A 16,953-nucleotide genomic window follows, 5' to 3' on the forward strand; every position below is an offset into this window, starting at 1 on the left:
ACAGAGCCCATTTTCCCACCCAAGGCCTCAGGATAGCGTGGGGGGGGGGTGCTCCTGAGGGTCTGCTGCGGCTACAGCAGGGGTGTGCTGGGGGTAGCCCAGGGTTTGTGGGTGCAGCCCTGGGGGCGGGGCAATGGGTTCAACCCTGTGGTTCGTCCTTGGGGGTGTCCTGGGGGAAGCCTGGGGTCTGGGGCAGGGGTTGTTGTTGGTGGTGTCTCTGGGTGTGCTGCCGGAGGACCTCAGGGCTCCTTAAAGAGGACCGAATCCCCTGTAGACCAGTCTCTGTCCCCTGTAAGCTTTACCTGCATTCTTGCCCATGGCGCTTCCCATTTTCTGTGTGATCTTATCTCCCTCACTTAACCTCTCTGTTCCAGGGTCTTCGTCGTTCTATTCCCTGCCTAACCCAGCGCCTCTTTCTTGTGTCTTTCTCTCTCTCTAGCCTTTCTGGTCAGTCAGGCGACCGATCTTCCTCAGGATCATTGACCTCTGTACCCTCCAGGGGCAGAGAACCTTCCTTTCCCTGGGATAATCCTCAAGGCTCACTGATCAAACCCTTTAGGCTTGGTTCACAGGTTAGGTCTATGTAACTATGAGACATCAGATATTTGTGTTCGTCAGGGTTTTCTAGGGGAAAAGAGCTGGTAGAACGAAAAAGTGGAGATTTATTAGCATGGCTTACAGGCTGCAGTCTGCTAGTCCACCAATGGCTGGTAGTTCTTTTGGAAATGATTTATTTCCATCCCTATGTGTATGAGTACTTTTGGCCTTCCTGTGTCTGTGCCTCATGTGCCCTGGAGGCTGGTCGCGACCTCCTCATCCTGATCTCTTTAGGGAGACACGACTCTGCCAAGCCCTTCCTGCCTTCAATGTCAGTACCCGCTTGACTTTCCCCAGTGTTCCTTCGGCGTTGGCGGAGAGATGTTGAAGTTCAAGTATGGCGTGCGGAACCCGCCAGAGGCCAGTGCCTCTGAGCCCATTGCCAGTCGAGCCTCCAGGCTAAATCTCTTCTTCCAGGTAAGCAGCTGCCAGCCAGCGATGCACACCCGTGTCTGCTGTGGTAGCCGTCTTTGGTTGTATTATGGACAGAGACTAGTATTCTTAGGGTAATCCTGTTTGTTCTTTTACATGTCCTGCCTGAGCTGGACTAAGGTGCCACTGTGCTGATGGTTACGTGGCTGGACGTGCCCCAGGGGAGTCCCCTCATTTCTCATACTCCAAACTATTTAAAAAAAAAAGATTTATTTATTTATTATTATTTGTAAGTACATTGTAACTGACTTAAGACACACCAGAAGAGGGCATCAGATCTCATTACAGGTGGTTGCTGAGATTTGAACTTAGGACCTCTGGAAGAGCAGTCAGTGCTCTTACCTGCTGAGCCATCTTGCCAGCCCATATTCCACACTTTTAAACTTTTGTTTCTTTCAATGAAAGAAACCAAAATTGTCTGTGTGCATCTGTCTTGTGTCTGGGTACCCAGAGAGGCTAGAAACTAGCTTTGGATCCTTTGGATGTGGGAGCTGGTATTACAGGTGTTTATGAGCTGCCTGTGTGGGCCTTGGGATCCAGACTGTGGTCCCCTGAGCCATCTCTTCAGCCCCAGTGTAGAATAATCTAATTTATAATCTGATTCCATACAAGGGATATCTGTTCTCTCTCTTTTTTTCATTTCGAGACAAGTTTTTTTCTATTACGTAGCTCTGGCTGACCTAGCACTCAATATGTAGACCAGGTTGGCCTTCAAATCACAGAGCTCCACCTGTGGCTGCCTCCCAAGTCCTGGGGCTAAAGGCTTGGGCCAGCTTCCGCCTGCTTCCGTACCTGGCAGCTCTCTTGCTCTTTAGATTAAACACCACGCCTACATTCCTCAATCCGGGCCTAACAGTTTCATCTTCTGTAAGGACCAATGTCATGCAAGTATTTCCAGACAGTTTTCTAGTTCGGTTCTACTCTGACTTGCCTTCACGATGGATTCTAATTTGTATACTGAAATTAACCCTTCCCCGCCCAACTTGCTTTTGGTCATGATATTCATCACAGCTGTAGAAAACCAGCCAGGACATTTCCCTTCCATCCCTCTTTAATGTGGAGTGGCCTTAGTTGGTTTTATATTGTGATAACAACACGCCTGAGGGTGTGTGCTTTTATAAACAAAAGAGGTTTCCATAGGTGACAGTTCTGTTCTCTCAAGTACACCAATGGCTTCTACTTGGCTCTGCTCCGGGACTGGTTACAGTGTTGCCACACTGGCTAGGGGAAAATGCCCAGAGATCACGTGGGCCAGATAGGAAGTAAAAGACCAGACCTTTTTAACACCCCGGCTCTCAGCTCCTGAGGTTAAAAAAAGCATTTTGTTTCTTGAAGACCAGGTTATAATCCCCTATGATGTCTCACCCCCACCTTTTAAAGCGGCCACAGCTTTGACACTGGGGTCCAAGCTTGCAGCACGTGGACCCCAGGAGGATAAACCACATGCAGATGGTAGCAATGGGTGCCTCCTGCAAGAGGAGATGGGTTGTGACAAAGTATCCAGGTACACCTCACTGTGCCAGCCGAGCCTGCTGTGCTGCTCCCATGCAGGGCTGTCACCCTGCAGGTCGGATGCAGTGGCTGGCTTGTCTTCTGCTGCTGTGTGTCCTTTAGACTGGGTCTCAGTCGCTGTGTCTCTCTCCTACTCAGGACTTGTATTTTGGGACTTGGCAGACTTCCAGAGCCCCAGAAATCTCACAAATCACCAGGCTTTGCCAGTTTTTTTATTTTGCCAAGCAAGGATGTAGAAAGCAAATGAGAGGGGGAAAAAAAGCTATTAACTTTCTGGTCTTTTCATTTCCGAAAGAAAGGGCATTTTAAGAACTATGGAGAGCTGAGGCTTTTGAGTGTGCTATGGGGTGCTCTGAGCCTAAGCTTCCTTGAGTCTCTGGGACCTCCCCCTCCCCCCCTTGTCTACTTGGGTTAACTCTCAGGTGAACAGAGAAGGAGATGCGAGGCTCATCTTCCAGCGTTCGAGGCAACCAAAGGGGCAGGCTCCGAGGTTCCCAAGCTTGACTGAGCCTTGCGGGGAATTTGTTAAAATCGGGTTTAAGCTGCGACCCAGAAGAGTTTAATTCAGGAGGTTGGTAATGGGGCCAGAGAATCTGTTCTTTTGTGCTTCTCTAGTGATTCACACGCAGCTGCTCTTTTATGCTGCCCAGTGTTGTGTAACAAGCCCTTGCTGAGACTTAAAGGAGCAGTGGCTTCTCTTCCCAGGACTCTGCAGATGGAGCCCAGCAGGCTCTGAAGCACACACCTTTAATCCCAGCTCTTGGGAGGCAGAGGCAGGTGGATCTCTGTGAGTTGAAGGCCAGCCTGGTTTATAGAGCAAGTTCTAGGACAGTCAGGGCTACAAAAAAAAAAAAAAACAACAACAACAACAACAAAAAAAAACCAAAAAAAACAAAACAAAAACAAAAAACCCAGAGTCCCTGTCCCAAAAAAGCAAACAAACCCACCCCGCAGGTTGGTTGGTCTGTAGTGGGTGGCTCTGCCCCATCCTGTGGGCTCAGCTGGGGTTACTGGGTCTATAGTCTGCAGAAATTACACTTGGGGCAGTAGAGTATAGGCGCTGACTGCTCACCTAGGCACCCTGTTTATTTAAATTTCTTATTTTTTTGTGTGCTCACGTGCTTGTGTGACTGTGGGTGTGACTTGGGCATGGTGCATGTGTGCATGTTTGAATGTGCATGTGTGGTTGTGCCATGGTACCTGTGGTTATCAGGTGGTGGCTTTCAGCAGTCTGCCATCCTCCCACCGCATTTTGAGGCAGGGTCTCTCTTGTTTTTGTCCACGATATCTTCCTGGACGACTGGCCTAAAGACTTTCAGAGATTTCCCAGCCTCCACCTCTCATTTTGAATTACAGATATGCCCCCACATCTGGCCCTTTCTGTGGGTCCCAGGCATCAAACCCAGGCCATGGGACTTCTCTGCAAGTGCTGGGCCAGCACTTTTTCCAGCTGAGCTGTTCCCAAGCCCGGCTGGCCGGGGTGCCTGCCATGCTTTTATTTATTTAATCATTTCCTAGGCTACCTGGGGGCTCTTTTTCCTTTTCCTTTTCTTTACAAATAATAAAAGATTTTCCATTCTGTGGGTCATCAGTGGCAGCTATTCATCTTCGCCACTGCAGTACCCAGTGGGCCCCGAGCGATATGTAAATGAGTGGGTGTGGCTGGGTTCCGACAGAACTGATTATAATTCAGGCAGCAGTGGGCCTTGTTTGGCTCAGGGACTGCAGTATGTCAAACCCTTAACATGGCCTAACCTTCTGTGCATGGCAGCTGCCTTCCCATGAAGGCTGTTCGGCTCTACCCTGAGCCAGCACAGTGCCATTTGGGTTTCTCTCTGCCGTTTAAAGAGAGTATCAAGGATGGCATCTGTGCTTGGAGATGGGCATGTGAGAAAGAGTCTGCCACTCTTTTGAACTCACAATCCTCCTGCCTCAGCCTCCCATGTGCTAGGGTTATAAGTATGTATCACCAAGCCTGGCTGCACTGAAATTGTGTGTGTGTGTGTGGCAGCTGTAACAATGGCTCTATTTCCTTGGTTGATGTCTACTGTAATCTTGAGACAGGATTGCTTGCTCACTGAGGGTCATCAGTTCAGCTAGATGAACTGGACAGTGAACTTCAGGAATCCACATCCCACCCCATCCCCCATTGTCGGGGTGACGGACACTTGCAGCTTTGCCTAGATATTTTCCGGGGCTTTTGAGGATCCGAACTCAGGTCCTTATTCTCGTGTGATGAGCAGTTTTCCCCAGCCCCTGAAGTCATAAAAATCTACTTTCTGTGCCTCCCTCCTCTAGCTGTTTTTACAGAGATTTTGCCCACAGTCTACTGTCTCACGTGGGAATCGTTGCTGTAAACTTGGCTTCCCAACTCAGGTCTTGAGAGGCTGGACGTTGGGGCATAAGTGGATCAGGCTGGCCAGACAGAAGACAGGAAGTCAAGTCTGCAGTGACCTTTGGCACTCGCCAAGCGGGGGACCTCAGCTCTAGTTATGTCTTGATCTAGCCAAACAGAGGGCAGTAATATTGCCAGAACGGCTAGAGTTTCAGGAAAAGAGAGACATTCTGGTGTGTGTGTGTAAAATCTACTGATTTAAAAATATTGGCAGATAATTCAAATTATTTTAAATGCTTCCAGCCAAACAAAACATGTTTGTGGGCTAGACACAGTCTGCCAATCTGTAACCGATCCCTCAGATCATGAATACATTCGGCTTCATGGTAGGCATCCATTCCTACTTCTTGACATGAATTAAAGAGGCTCAAGTTGTATCAGCTGCCCTCCAGCCACACAGGGAAGGAATGTCAGTTACAGTTTCCCATAGTGGATATGGTGCCACCTTTGAACTCGTAGGGTCCACAGTTCCAAAGGTTCCAGCAAAGCTCAGGCTCAACAAAGGAGCAACCTGTTTCCAGGGACGGTGCTGTCGGGGTGATTTTTACTCCTCCAGATCCAGGTGAATAATCACCAGCAACAGAGCCATGCAGATAATCACTTAACAGCCCCAGGATCGGTGCCAGCGTGCCGGAAGCAGTTAAACTGAGTCGGTTGCTTGTGATTTACTCTGTGTGGACATTATTGATCAGAGCTTTTCATTATTGACAGAATCCCCATCTGCTGTTTGCCATTTTTTTAGGGGAAACCGCCCCTCATGACTCAACAGCAGATGTCTGCTCTTTCCCGGGAAGGGATGCTAGACGCCCTCTTCGCTCTCTTTGAAGAGTGCAGCCAGCCCGCCCTGATGAAGATGAAGCACGTGAGCAGCTTTGTCTGGAAGTGTAAGTCTGGGCCAACCCTCCCCAGAGAGCAGCTGTTCTCAACCTGTGGGTCTCCATCCCTTTGGGGGGTCGGACGGCCCTTTTCAAGGGCTGCGTATCAGATATCCTACTTGTCAGATACTTACGGTTCATAACAGTATTGAGATGACAGCTATGAAGTAGCAGTGAAACGATTTTGTGGTTGCGGGGGTCACCATAACGTGAGGAACTGTGTTAAAGGGCCCACAGCATTAGGAAGGTTGAGAACTACTGCTGTAGAGAAAGACAGGATGCTGGAGGTGAAAAGTGGAAAGCATTGGTTGTAGTTCCAGAAACCCCATGGTCTGCATAAGACTGACCCAGGGGGCCTGCACAGATTGTGCGGCTGTAGTCTGGAGGCCAGAATTAAGTGGCACTCCAAGTGACAGAAACTCAGTCAAAAAAGGAAACATGCTAACTCATGAGACAAATCCAAGGATGCTTCAGGCATGGCTGGTTCCAGGAACTCAAAAATGATGGAGATGCTGTCCTCCGACTCTGTCCCTACACTCTGAGCTCACCGGTCCTGCAAGGCAGAACAGGCTCAGTGCTGAGGCACCGGTGTGTTTAAATTCAGGATAATTTGTTTCTGTTGCTTAATTTTAAAATCATGGAAATGGATGAATACAGTAATGGTTCGGAATCTGGTGTCTCCTCCTCCCTCTCCTTCTTCCTCTTTTCCTCCCTCCCTCCTTCCTTTCCTTCTCCTCCTCCTTCTCCTCCCTCCTCTCTTCTCTCCTTCCTCTTCCTCCCCCCCTCTCTTCTCCTTTCTTTCCTTCCTCTCCTCCTTCTCCTCCCCCTCTTCCTTTCTCTGCCTCCTTCATGGTAAGCGTTGCCAATGAACTACATCCCTAGCTGAGTGATTTGTTTTATTTATGCTACTAATGTTGTAAGATGTAACTCTTGGTTTTTCTAAAATGGAGAAGCAACTGGTGACAGCAAAGTGACCCAGGGCCTGTGAATGTCATGGGTCTACTGACTTTGTCTGCCAACTTAGTATTCCTGATTTTTTGCTTGACTCCAATGTGGTGGGGCGGTCGGATGCTGGTGCCATATATTCTCATATTTTCCGCTACCGTTTTCAGCCAACGGGTGTTCCTCTCCAGCATCTCTTGGAGAAACACTGAAAGACTTTTTGGGTTGTCACGGCTAAGGGGCATGGGAGGGTGTTACTGGGTGAGCCGGGGTCCTCTTGCCAAGCATCCAAAGCACACAGGACCATTTAATGAGTCATGCCAGATTTGAGAAACTGTCTGGTCTAAGATGAGCATCTAACCAAGCCTTCCAAACTGTCTGAGGCCGAAAAGGGTAGTTTTGTATCCCTTCTTCCTGAGTCTGTGGTTTGGTTACATTCAGCTGGGGATTCCTCTGCTCAGTGACACAGGCTGAGATCACGAGCTCCAGGCTCTCTTAAGCTGGAATGTTCTAGATGGTTTGCTCAGCATCTGTAGCTCTGGCTAGATTTTTCAGTCTGTCAGTCTGTCTCTCTGTCTGTCTGTCTCTCATGGAGATCAGGATCTTGCACTGTCTGTGGTTCCTCTATGTGAGGGGCCAGGAAACTGTAAACTTGTAGGTATAAGCAAAGCTTTACCGGGACCAGCCACACCCGAGTGTTTTGGCCACACATTAGAATACTCAGAAAAGAGATCATGTGACACATTCCCCCCCAGCCTAAACTGTTTCCCACCTGAGCGATATGAGCTGTAGCTCAGAAGACAGATGTCCCTCCTCAGTGGCCTAGGAGTGTCCAAGAGTGCTGAAGTGGGGGCTATTTATTGAGCCTGGAAGACCTCTGGCTGTTGTCAGTCAGCTTTCTGTTACTGTAACAAAACCCCCAGGATAGGTGCCAGGTGCAGAAGAGGAAAGGTTAGTCTTGCCCCCTTGGGGATTTCAGTCTATGGTTGGTTGCTTTGGGGCCTGTGACTGGGCAAGGAATCATGGCAAGAGGGTGTGGTGTCTACCTCAGTGCTAGGAATGAGCAGGAGAGGAGTCAGGGTCTCACTAGCCCTTTACAGAGGCTCACGCACTCTTGGGAACTTCCCACGGGGCCTCCCTCTTGCTGGGAGGTAGGCTTGTGCTGCCTGTGTGACTGTGTGGTCTCCATCCACCAGGGGTTGGGAGAGTACAGTCAGAGAAGCACCACAGAAACTTTCCTCTGGGAGGTTCAGTGCCTCTGTAGTATGGTGCCAGGGCTCGACCTTTAGCACATGGGCCTCTGCATTCTGCATGTAAGGAGTCTGCACAGGAAGCAGAAACGAGTTTGTGTCCGAGATTGGATACCACCTCCTGCCTGCCCAGTTAGATGTGCTAGCTTAGATGTGTTTGCTTTTTTGAGATAGGATTTCACTGTGTAGCCCTGGCTGGCCTGGAACTCACTAAGTAGACCAGGCTGGTCTTGAACTCACAGAGATCCATCTGCCTCTTGCCTGCCTCGTGCTGGGATTAAGCAGGTGTATCACCCAGCCCGGTGCTAGGTGGTTTGTTTTACACAGTCCCATGGAAGGTTCTGATTGGTTCTGCTGAGTCACTCACAGGAGGACATTCTGATCAGCCGCCTCTGAATTGACAAAGGAGTCAGAGCATTGATCACCAGGGCCGCCTAGAGCGGACTAAGCAGCGGTCTGTCTCTCAGAGGCCCCAGGGGTGCTGAGGAACCAGAACTGTTGCATCCCTTTTCTTCGCCACCGCCACCGTTGTGACAGAATAGCTGACAGAAGCAGGCTGAGAACAGGGCTTTGTTTTGGCTCACGGTTTGAGAGAGCTCGTGGCAGAGAAGGACAGCGGCAGAGGGATGTGTCAGCCCCCTTGATACCGAGTGCTGACCAGGAAGCCAAGAGCTTGCGCAGGGAGAGGCAGCGATGAACCCCAAGGCTCAACCTCTAGCCACCCTGTCTTCACCTCCTGAACGTTCCACAGCCTGTCCAAACAGTGCCACCAGCTGGGGACCAAATGTTCAAGCACAGGAGCCCGTGGGGGCCATTTCCCTCCAAACCGTCAGCAAGGGCTTCTCTTGCTTATTTGCACCTGGTTTGCTTTCAGTTCCCTCGTCTATGAAAAGAGGACGTGTGTAGCTAACGGTGCCCAGGATGAATTAGTAGAGCGCTTCATGATGGCGAAGGATTATCCTCGTGGGGTTAATTAAGAAAGGGAGACTCACTGTGACTACATCACATCCTGTAGGGAGACCCGCCAACTGTGATCATACCATTTCTGGAAGGGAGACCCGCCCACCATGATTGTACCCTTTCCTGTTAGGGGGACCTGCCCACAATGGTTACGTCACTTCCTGGGCTTGGATCCTGGACCAATAAAAAGGAGAAGGTTTACTGCTCCCTGGTGTTTCAGTGTGGGTGCCCTGTGACCAGCTGCTGGGGGGGGCTCCTGCTGTCTTGATCCCCCCCCCCATCCCCAGTGATGGACTGCACTCTGGGCCTGTGTGCCGACATGGGCCCACTCTCCCCTAGTTGTTTCCAGGGTGTTTCATCACAGCAACAGAAGAGTTCCCAGGGCAACCAAGGCTTGTCAACTGACAATACGTGTTAACCACAAGCATCACCCATGATTAATCAATACAGAGTGCATCTTTAAAACGTCCTTGAGGTATTTACTCAGCATCCTGCATGTGTTTAAATATGCCTCCATCTTCTGAATATGTAAATCATCAAGTAGGCGGCGGGAGGGGGCAGCACTTGGAGGGCTGCTCTCCAGCCCCCTTGTCAGGTTTGAGACCCCAGGGATGCTTCCAGCCAGTTAGTCATAGGAAGGAGGCTGTGTGTAATCAGGTCCCGTGCCTGTGGAGTGGAGCTCTTCTGGGAGACTCGCTCACACTTTATCAAGAGGCTTCCTGGAGAGGACCCCGAAGAGCTCATGACTGGAATCCAGCGATTGCGACGCTGCGATCTCCACTTCCCCAATCCCGCTCCACCCCGACCTGCTTTGAGTTGTGTTTGGGGATGTGGGCTTTGCTTTTCCGAGAGGAAGAGGGTCTATCAGCTGCCACTGCCCACGCACGTTTGTGGGAGTGGAGGATTCCTCTGAGCTGCCAGAGGAAATGGACAAGGACGACTTTGAAGTGGTGCCTCCCACAGATGTGCCCCTGTCCTTGAGCCCGCGGAGGGCAGGCGGTGAGCATCTGGGAACGGAGGAGTAACTATTCTCTTCACCAATGGCGGCCCTGCCTTGACTGACTATGGGCACACGTTCTGCTTGTGGCATTTGATGATTTTGTGGTTGTGTGGCCATCACAGGATCCGTACACAAACCAGGTGGCATAGGCCAGTCACTTTACTTAGCTGCTATCCCCCCCCCCCCCCCCCACACACACACACTGAAATGAGGTCTTATTATCTAGTCCTGGCTGTCCTGGAACTCATTATTTAGATAAGGCTGGCCTTGAATTCAGAGATCCACCTGCCTCGGCACTTCCCAAGTGCTCGGATTACAGATGTGTACCACGCCTTGCCTATGGATTCTCTCTCTTCTCTCTCGGGGCTGGAGAGATGGCGCAGAAGTGACAAGCATTTGCTTCTATTAGAGAGGACCTGGGTTTGGTTCCCAACTTCCTCACGACAGCTTACAACTTCTGTAACTCCAGTTAAGGGGACCTGGTACACGCTTGTATAAAACACATGCTTATGTAATTTATATAATACCTTAAATTTTAAGTGACACACACATATGTATACATATATGTATATATGAGAGCTACTGTGGTATTTCAACACCTGATTATCTATCTATTCATTTATTTATTAAAGAGTTATTTTTCTGGGTGTGGTGACACATGTCTCAAAAAAAAAAAACCAACCAAAACCAAAACACAGTTTATTTTTACATAAAGCATGTGACATGTTTGCCACTTATTTTGTTTCTTTAGTTTTTAAAGGATTTGATGTGTACATTTGTGTATGGGTATCTGTATGTGCACCCCCCAGGCTTGAGCTCAGGTCAGCCTGTCACCTCATCCTCTGTTAACCTATCATGACACTCATGGAGCTGACACTTGTCAGGTACCTGATACACAGCAGCCGGCGTTTCAGACAGTCCAGACACAAGGATGCAGCTGAGCATCATACCTCAGTGCTCAGAGACAACAGACAACGATGTGAGAGCGGTCCAACAAGGAGCTGACCCGCCTCCGTCCCTGAGGCCATCCTGCCCTACATGTTCCAAGACAGATTTATGACAGCGCTGTTCTAAAGAAACCTACTGTGCTGCAGGCCCCGAGAGGGCATCCCATGCACAGTTATACCTGCTCACCGCCAAACAGTGGCAATAAGTAACTACCCTGCTGTTTACGTGCTCGCCATCTGAGCATAGGACTACTCTTTAGACAGAGAGTGTGCCTGTCCCCGCCCGCAGCAGCCTCAGACTCGTCTCTGAAGTCAGGAGGCTGCCCTGATAGGATTCCGACCGTGGATAGGACAGAGAAAGCATAAATGCCCAACGAGACAGGAGAGCTTGTTACCCAGACCTAACTCTTACACAGTAGACGTAAGCTGGTGTCGGGCTGGCAAGATGGCTCAGCAGTCAAGAGGACCTGAGTTCAGTTCCCAGCACCCACACGGAGACTCACAACCACGTGTAGCTTCCAGTTCGAGGTGATCCAACATCGTCTTCTGGCTTCCAAGGGCTCTGCATGCACATGATACATGCAGATAACACACACATGAGATAAATGATTTTTTTTTTTTTTTTTTGAGACAGGGCCTTTGTAGCCCTGGCTGACCTGAGGCTCCGGTTTCTGTGGGTTGATCCTTAGATTGTTTCCACGTTGGCGCTCATGGAGGCTTAGGGGCAGTCAGGTGTCTTCTGCATTTTTTCCTTTTCCATTCTCTTCGTGAGTCTCTTCATGTGCATCTCATCCCCAGTGTGTGTTCTGTGAAGGATGGAGTCCTAGTCTTTGGAAGGCTGGACGGAGTTTCAGGGAAGGAAGCTGTCAATTGACTCTACCTAGTTAGCTCTGGCTGCCCTCTCTCTCCCGCAGGCCTAGTCGGCTGTGTAATGAAACCACAAGCTGGGCTGGGTTTTTGTCATAGCGCCCCGTGTTGTTCGGTCTGCCTCAGTATTCAGTATGCACTGGGACCTGTAAGCACCAACCAAATGTTAGCAGAGTTGGCGCCTCCATATGGTTTTGGGGTCACAGAAGCGGCTGGTGTGGGGAGAGGTTGTGAAGGGCTCCCCACCCCATTTCTCTCTTTTAAAATAGCCAGGGCCTTGATTTTTAGCATCTCATCTGTTCTTAATAATGCAGAAAGCCTTTGGGGGAAAAGTTAAAGATTTGGAATGCTTCCCTGCAGTTCCGAAGGTGTCACAGTTTTCGCCCACAAAGCAGTTTGTCTGATGTGTGTGATTTAGATGCCTGCTTGTCCCCAGCGATGGGCCCTGGAGTTACTGAGTTGGGGCAACACTGTAAGCAGTTTTGGAGCTGAAAGGGAATGAAGAGAGATTGGCCCATGTACAGCCAAGGGAAAGTCAGGTTCAACTCAGAAATCTGCAAGCCAGTGCGTTTGGCTAATTGTAATTCAGCACTCAAACACTTGGCATGAAGAGAAGCCCAGAAAGGAACGGAGACAGAGGGCAGACTGGGCTCACCGTGGCGGTGCCCCTTGTGGGTCTCGGCATCCCACTGAGCCATCTCCACCATCCTACATCCACTTTTAAATCAGTGCCCACAGTAAATGCATATAGATCCACACACCACTCTAGCTTGGTCCCCAGGGCATCCAGGAGATTTTGGTGTGACTGGCCACCAGGAGACTGGAGGTCAGAGGATTGGGGTCATAGGTTATGGCACATGCCATCATGCATGGCCTTTTATGTGGGTGCTGGAGATTTGAACTCAGGTCCTCATTTGTAGAGCAAATGTTCTAATTCACAGAACCACCTCCCCAGGCCAGGCCTGGTCTTTTTAGCTTTCAGTGTGAATGGGATTCTTCCTGGTGAGCATGTGTGCCTGACAACCCCCCTGAGCAGATGTCAGGGCTCTCTGTTTGGGCCTCAGGGCTAACCCTGTACCTCTCTCAAACATGGCCACAACCTAAGCCCAGGAAAGAAATCGTCTAAAACCGCAGAAGGGCCAGTGGCACAGCTAGCTAGGACCGAATGGTCCTGAATCAGCAGCTCCACCGCTGATGGAAGAATGCTTCTGTTATTTTGTAACGCCCTTAGGGATGCCGCCAGCCAAGCTTGTTGGAACCCAGCACTGCCCTGCAGCCCGCAGCCCTCTGAGGAAGAAGGGAAGCAGGGCCGTGTGCTGCCTTCCTATTTTCTGAGTCTATAGGACTCAAATTCTAGCTACCATGGAAACCGCACTTTGGAATTTCTGGAGCCCTTAATTTTAACAGATAAAAACACTTTGGTGCCGATTTTATAATTGTTCACGATAGATGAGAAGTGACTGAAACGTCTTCTGAAGGGGAAGGAAGACAGAACACATTTCTCTTTTTCCCCCCTGACTCTTGCAAGATGTGTGCCTCTGAAGTGTATCTTTTCACTCTGGGTGTGACTCCTCCTGCCTCCCACAGATTCCGACACCATAGCCGAGTTGCGGGAGCTGCAGCCGTCGGCTAGAGACTTCGAAGTTCGAAGCCTTGTGGGCTGTGGTCACTTCGCTGAAGTGCAGGTGGTTAGAGAGAAGGCGACTGGGGACGTCTATGCCATGAAAATCATGAAGAAGAAGGCTTTGCTGGCCCAGGAACAGGTAGGAGGGTTCGAATCTCAGTGTACCAAGTGTCCATCATGGGGACAATAACCTGCTAATTTGATGTCTAGGATCCAGCGAGTTGTTAACGATGAGTGCATGAGCCAGAAAGGCCTCTCCTGTCTTTAGCTCCTCCTCCACCTGATGCTGATGAATTCTGAAGCCTCAGAAATTCCCATCAATTCCTTTGTCATGACTCTGAGGCTGCATTTTATTTTAGAGCCAAGTTGGACTTTTAAACTAAAACTGGTGACTTTAACATGACCCCCTCAGGACTGTAAGCTTGGGTCGTAGGGACGCGCCTCAAGACGGGGTCAGTCGGGCAGTAGCCACACCCATGCATGCTTAGGTGTTGCTATTGTGGGCACAGGCCTTTGCAGAAGTCCAAGTAAAATTGTGTTCCCTGGCTTGTGAGTCGCCTGTCTGCGGACAGGTTCCGACGTTATCCTTTTAGCTCTAGTTTTTCCTTCCTTTGAAGACAGGCTGCTCTCTCCAGACGTATTGATTCATTGGCTGTGTTTTCAAGAGACAGCTGTCAGCCTTGGAGTCCAGAGAGAAACCATGAATTACAAGCCTTCTAGTGCACACTGTGAGGCCGATAACGTGCCCAGCTCTGTGGGAAGCCCGCAGAAGGCACTGGAGTCCCCTGTGGCTGTTCCTCGCAGGGTTAAACCGCAGCCCCCAGAGGCGGAGAGGAACCGCAACTCTATAAAGCAGGCACTTGCCTGTTAAGCACCACAGAGTGGGAGAGAATTAGCAGCTTCATTAGCAGTGATGAAGGACGATGTCATGGGTGAGCCAAGGGCAGTCGGGAAAGTCCTTAGGGCAGGAGGGAATGGAGGCAGGGCAGAGAAGACATGGGAGCTGCCGGGTAGACACATGGCCAGGGTCACACCCTGGGGGTGTGAGGTCTGGGGTTCTGTTCAGGGTGTGTGTGTGTGTGTGTGTGTGTGTATCTATCTGTCTGTGCATCTCTGTGTGTGTCTGTGTGCATGTATGCATGTGTTCTGTGTGTGCATGTATGTGTAAGAGAGAGGGAGCGAGAGAGCAAGAGAGAGAGAGAGGGAGGGAGGGAGTGAGATAGAGGAGATGGGGAGGGGAGGGGAGAGACAGGAGTTTGGTGGCTGAGAATTAACTGAGAAATGTCAAAAAGACATTTGGACGGGCACTTGAGGGGAAATCTTTTTTTTTTTTTAAAGAATCATTTATTTATTATATGTAAGTACACTGTAGCTGTCTTCAGACACACCAGAAGAGGGCATCAGATTTCATTACAGATGGTTGTGAGCCACCATGTGGTTGCTGGGATTTGAACTCCGGATCTTCGGAAGAGCAGTCGGCGCTCTTAACCACTGAGCCATCTCGCCAGCCCTTGAGGGGAAATCTTAACAACTGTAGTTTTTTGTCTTGTTAAACTACGAGATGTAACATGTGCCACATCAGCCATTTTTACCGTAGGACTCAGTGGCCTTAAGAGCCCCCCTCCCCACCTCCCCTGCCACCCCCTTTACTGTCAACCAGTTCCGCCCATGACAGGTCCTGAGAGAAATCAACTTAGAGGGGAAGATGCTTTGCTTTGGCTTACGGTGTCAGAGTTTTTACTCCATGGGCAGCTTCCTGACTTCAGGCCTGCAGTGAGGCAATGCCATGGTAGAGAGCCTGTGGTCATGGAGAAGAGTTAAGGGATGGAGAGGAAGGAGGGTAGGGGAGTGGCCCTGGGACAAGATGGCCCTTTCCAGGGCAAGCCCATCAGTAACCTGCTCTCTTCAACTGTGCCCACCTCCTACAGCCCTACATGTCCCAGTAGCCCATACGTCATTGATACACGAATGAAATCACCCCTTGATGATGTCATAGTCTCTGTTAGCCAGTCCTTTCCCCAGGGCCCCCATCTCCGCAAGTCACCATGTCAGGAACTTTTGGGACACCAGCGTTTGGGGGAAATTTCAGATCCAAAGCATAATGCCCCAAAACAAAATCCCAAGATCCCTCCGCTTGCCAGAGTCCAAGCACGATGTTATCTTCTTGAATGACGCATGAGCAACATTGAAGTGAGGGGAAATGACTAGACACTACCTGGGATTAGGAGGCCAGGATGGGATGTGCCCACTCAGCTTCCCTACCCAGGGTAGCGCTGTCTGTCTTCCACACTCTCTCACTAAGTGCGCTCGGGCTCTGCATGATTCTGGGTCCTTGAGCACGAGGTTAGCCCAATCTTGTGGGGCTTGTGTTTGGTCAGGAACTAGTGCATGCAAGATGAAGCCAATCCAACCAATGTGCCACAGGTGGGCAGGCAACTGAGAGCCAAACAGATGCACTTTCCTCCAGGGAAAGGACCTCCAGCAACCATGGTGCGGAGGTGCGGGCCTGGGTCTTTAAAAACCCTATTCACGTAGGAGCTAACAAAACTAGCTATTGTTGGTAAATATGCCATCGATGGAGAGAGTCAATATAGTAAAGAAAGGCAGGCTCCCCAATGGAGTCACCGGTCACCATGAGGATTCGGAATTTAAGGATATGAAGAGAGAAGGGCAGCATGGGAAAACTGAAGGAGTTGTCAGAGAGGACATGGAGAAGTGGCGTCCTCATCACACGGGACAGGCCAGAGTGCTAGGACAGCCAGAAACGCTCCTCAGAGACCTGTTACTGTAAAAGAACCTTCAGGGGCCAGGCAGAGTCAAGTGAGGCCGGGACCTGTTCAGATCCAGCTCTTCCAACCAACCGCCGCCTTCCCTGTGTCAGCAAAAAAGATCAGCCCTCTAGCATGTTTGCTAAGCGGCTTAGCGCTGGGGTCTCCAGGGTGACACTGGGACTACGTGGACTAGCTACTTTAAAAAAAAAAATGCTTCAGAGCTCAGGATCTGGCTCGGAGGCCACAATGCTTGTCTTGCATGCGTGAGGTCCTGTATTTAGTCCGCTGCACCGACTGCATAAACTGGGCGTGGTAGCACATGGGTCAGCACTCAGGACATAAAGGCTCACGCAGAGGCCAGAGGAGGGTGGTGTCCTGCTCTGTCATGTCCCACCACCATCCCTTGAGTCAGGGTCTCTCACTGACTCTGGAGTGAGACTGGCACTCAGTCATCCTGCTCTCTCTCTCCTGTGGTGTTGGGGTTTGGAGCACCCGGCTGCGCCCAGCCTTTTTAGATTTACTTATTTATTTGCTATGTGGGCTAGGACACCAACTCAGGTCCCACCCCGCACATCTTGTGGTAGCCCAGCCTGCCTGGCTGCCACACCTGCTGGCCGCTCTCCTCACCCTGATCAGGCCGGGCACTGGCGGCACTCCTGCCTCGCTTACCTGGCCTGGACCCGAGGCACCTGTTAGAACCGTCTAGGAAGTGAAGGTACTCAAAAAAAGTGACCCGAGGAGAGACGTTAAGGACGCAACTGGGGGCTAACGTGAGGGCCCA

The 16,953-nt window shown here is 50.4% G+C and overlaps 1 protein-coding gene across 14 annotated transcripts in view; it reads left to right on the forward strand.

Moving 5' to 3' along the window:
* Positions 1 to 894: 894 nt before the first annotated feature.
* Cit (citron rho-interacting serine/threonine kinase) overlaps positions 895 to 16,953 on the forward strand; it is a 163,238-nt gene continuing 147,179 nt past the window's right edge. For all 14 annotated transcript variants that reach the window (XM_085837071.1, XM_085837070.1, XM_085837073.1 and 11 more), the window contains exons 1-3: positions 895 to 1,014; positions 5,679 to 5,820; positions 13,365 to 13,540. In XM_085837071.1, the coding sequence (XP_085693197.1) occupies positions 919 to 1,014; positions 5,679 to 5,820; positions 13,365 to 13,540 (414 nt within the window). In that variant the 5' untranslated portion in view covers positions 895 to 918. The remainder of the gene's footprint in view (positions 1,015 to 5,678; positions 5,821 to 13,364; positions 13,541 to 16,953) is intronic.

The sequence above is a fragment of the Mus caroli genome, unplaced genomic scaffold, assembly GCF_978045245.1.
Source record: "Mus caroli unplaced genomic scaffold, Mus_caroli_1 scaffold_4, whole genome shotgun sequence".
Taxonomy (NCBI): domain Eukaryota; kingdom Metazoa; phylum Chordata; class Mammalia; order Rodentia; family Muridae; genus Mus; species Mus caroli.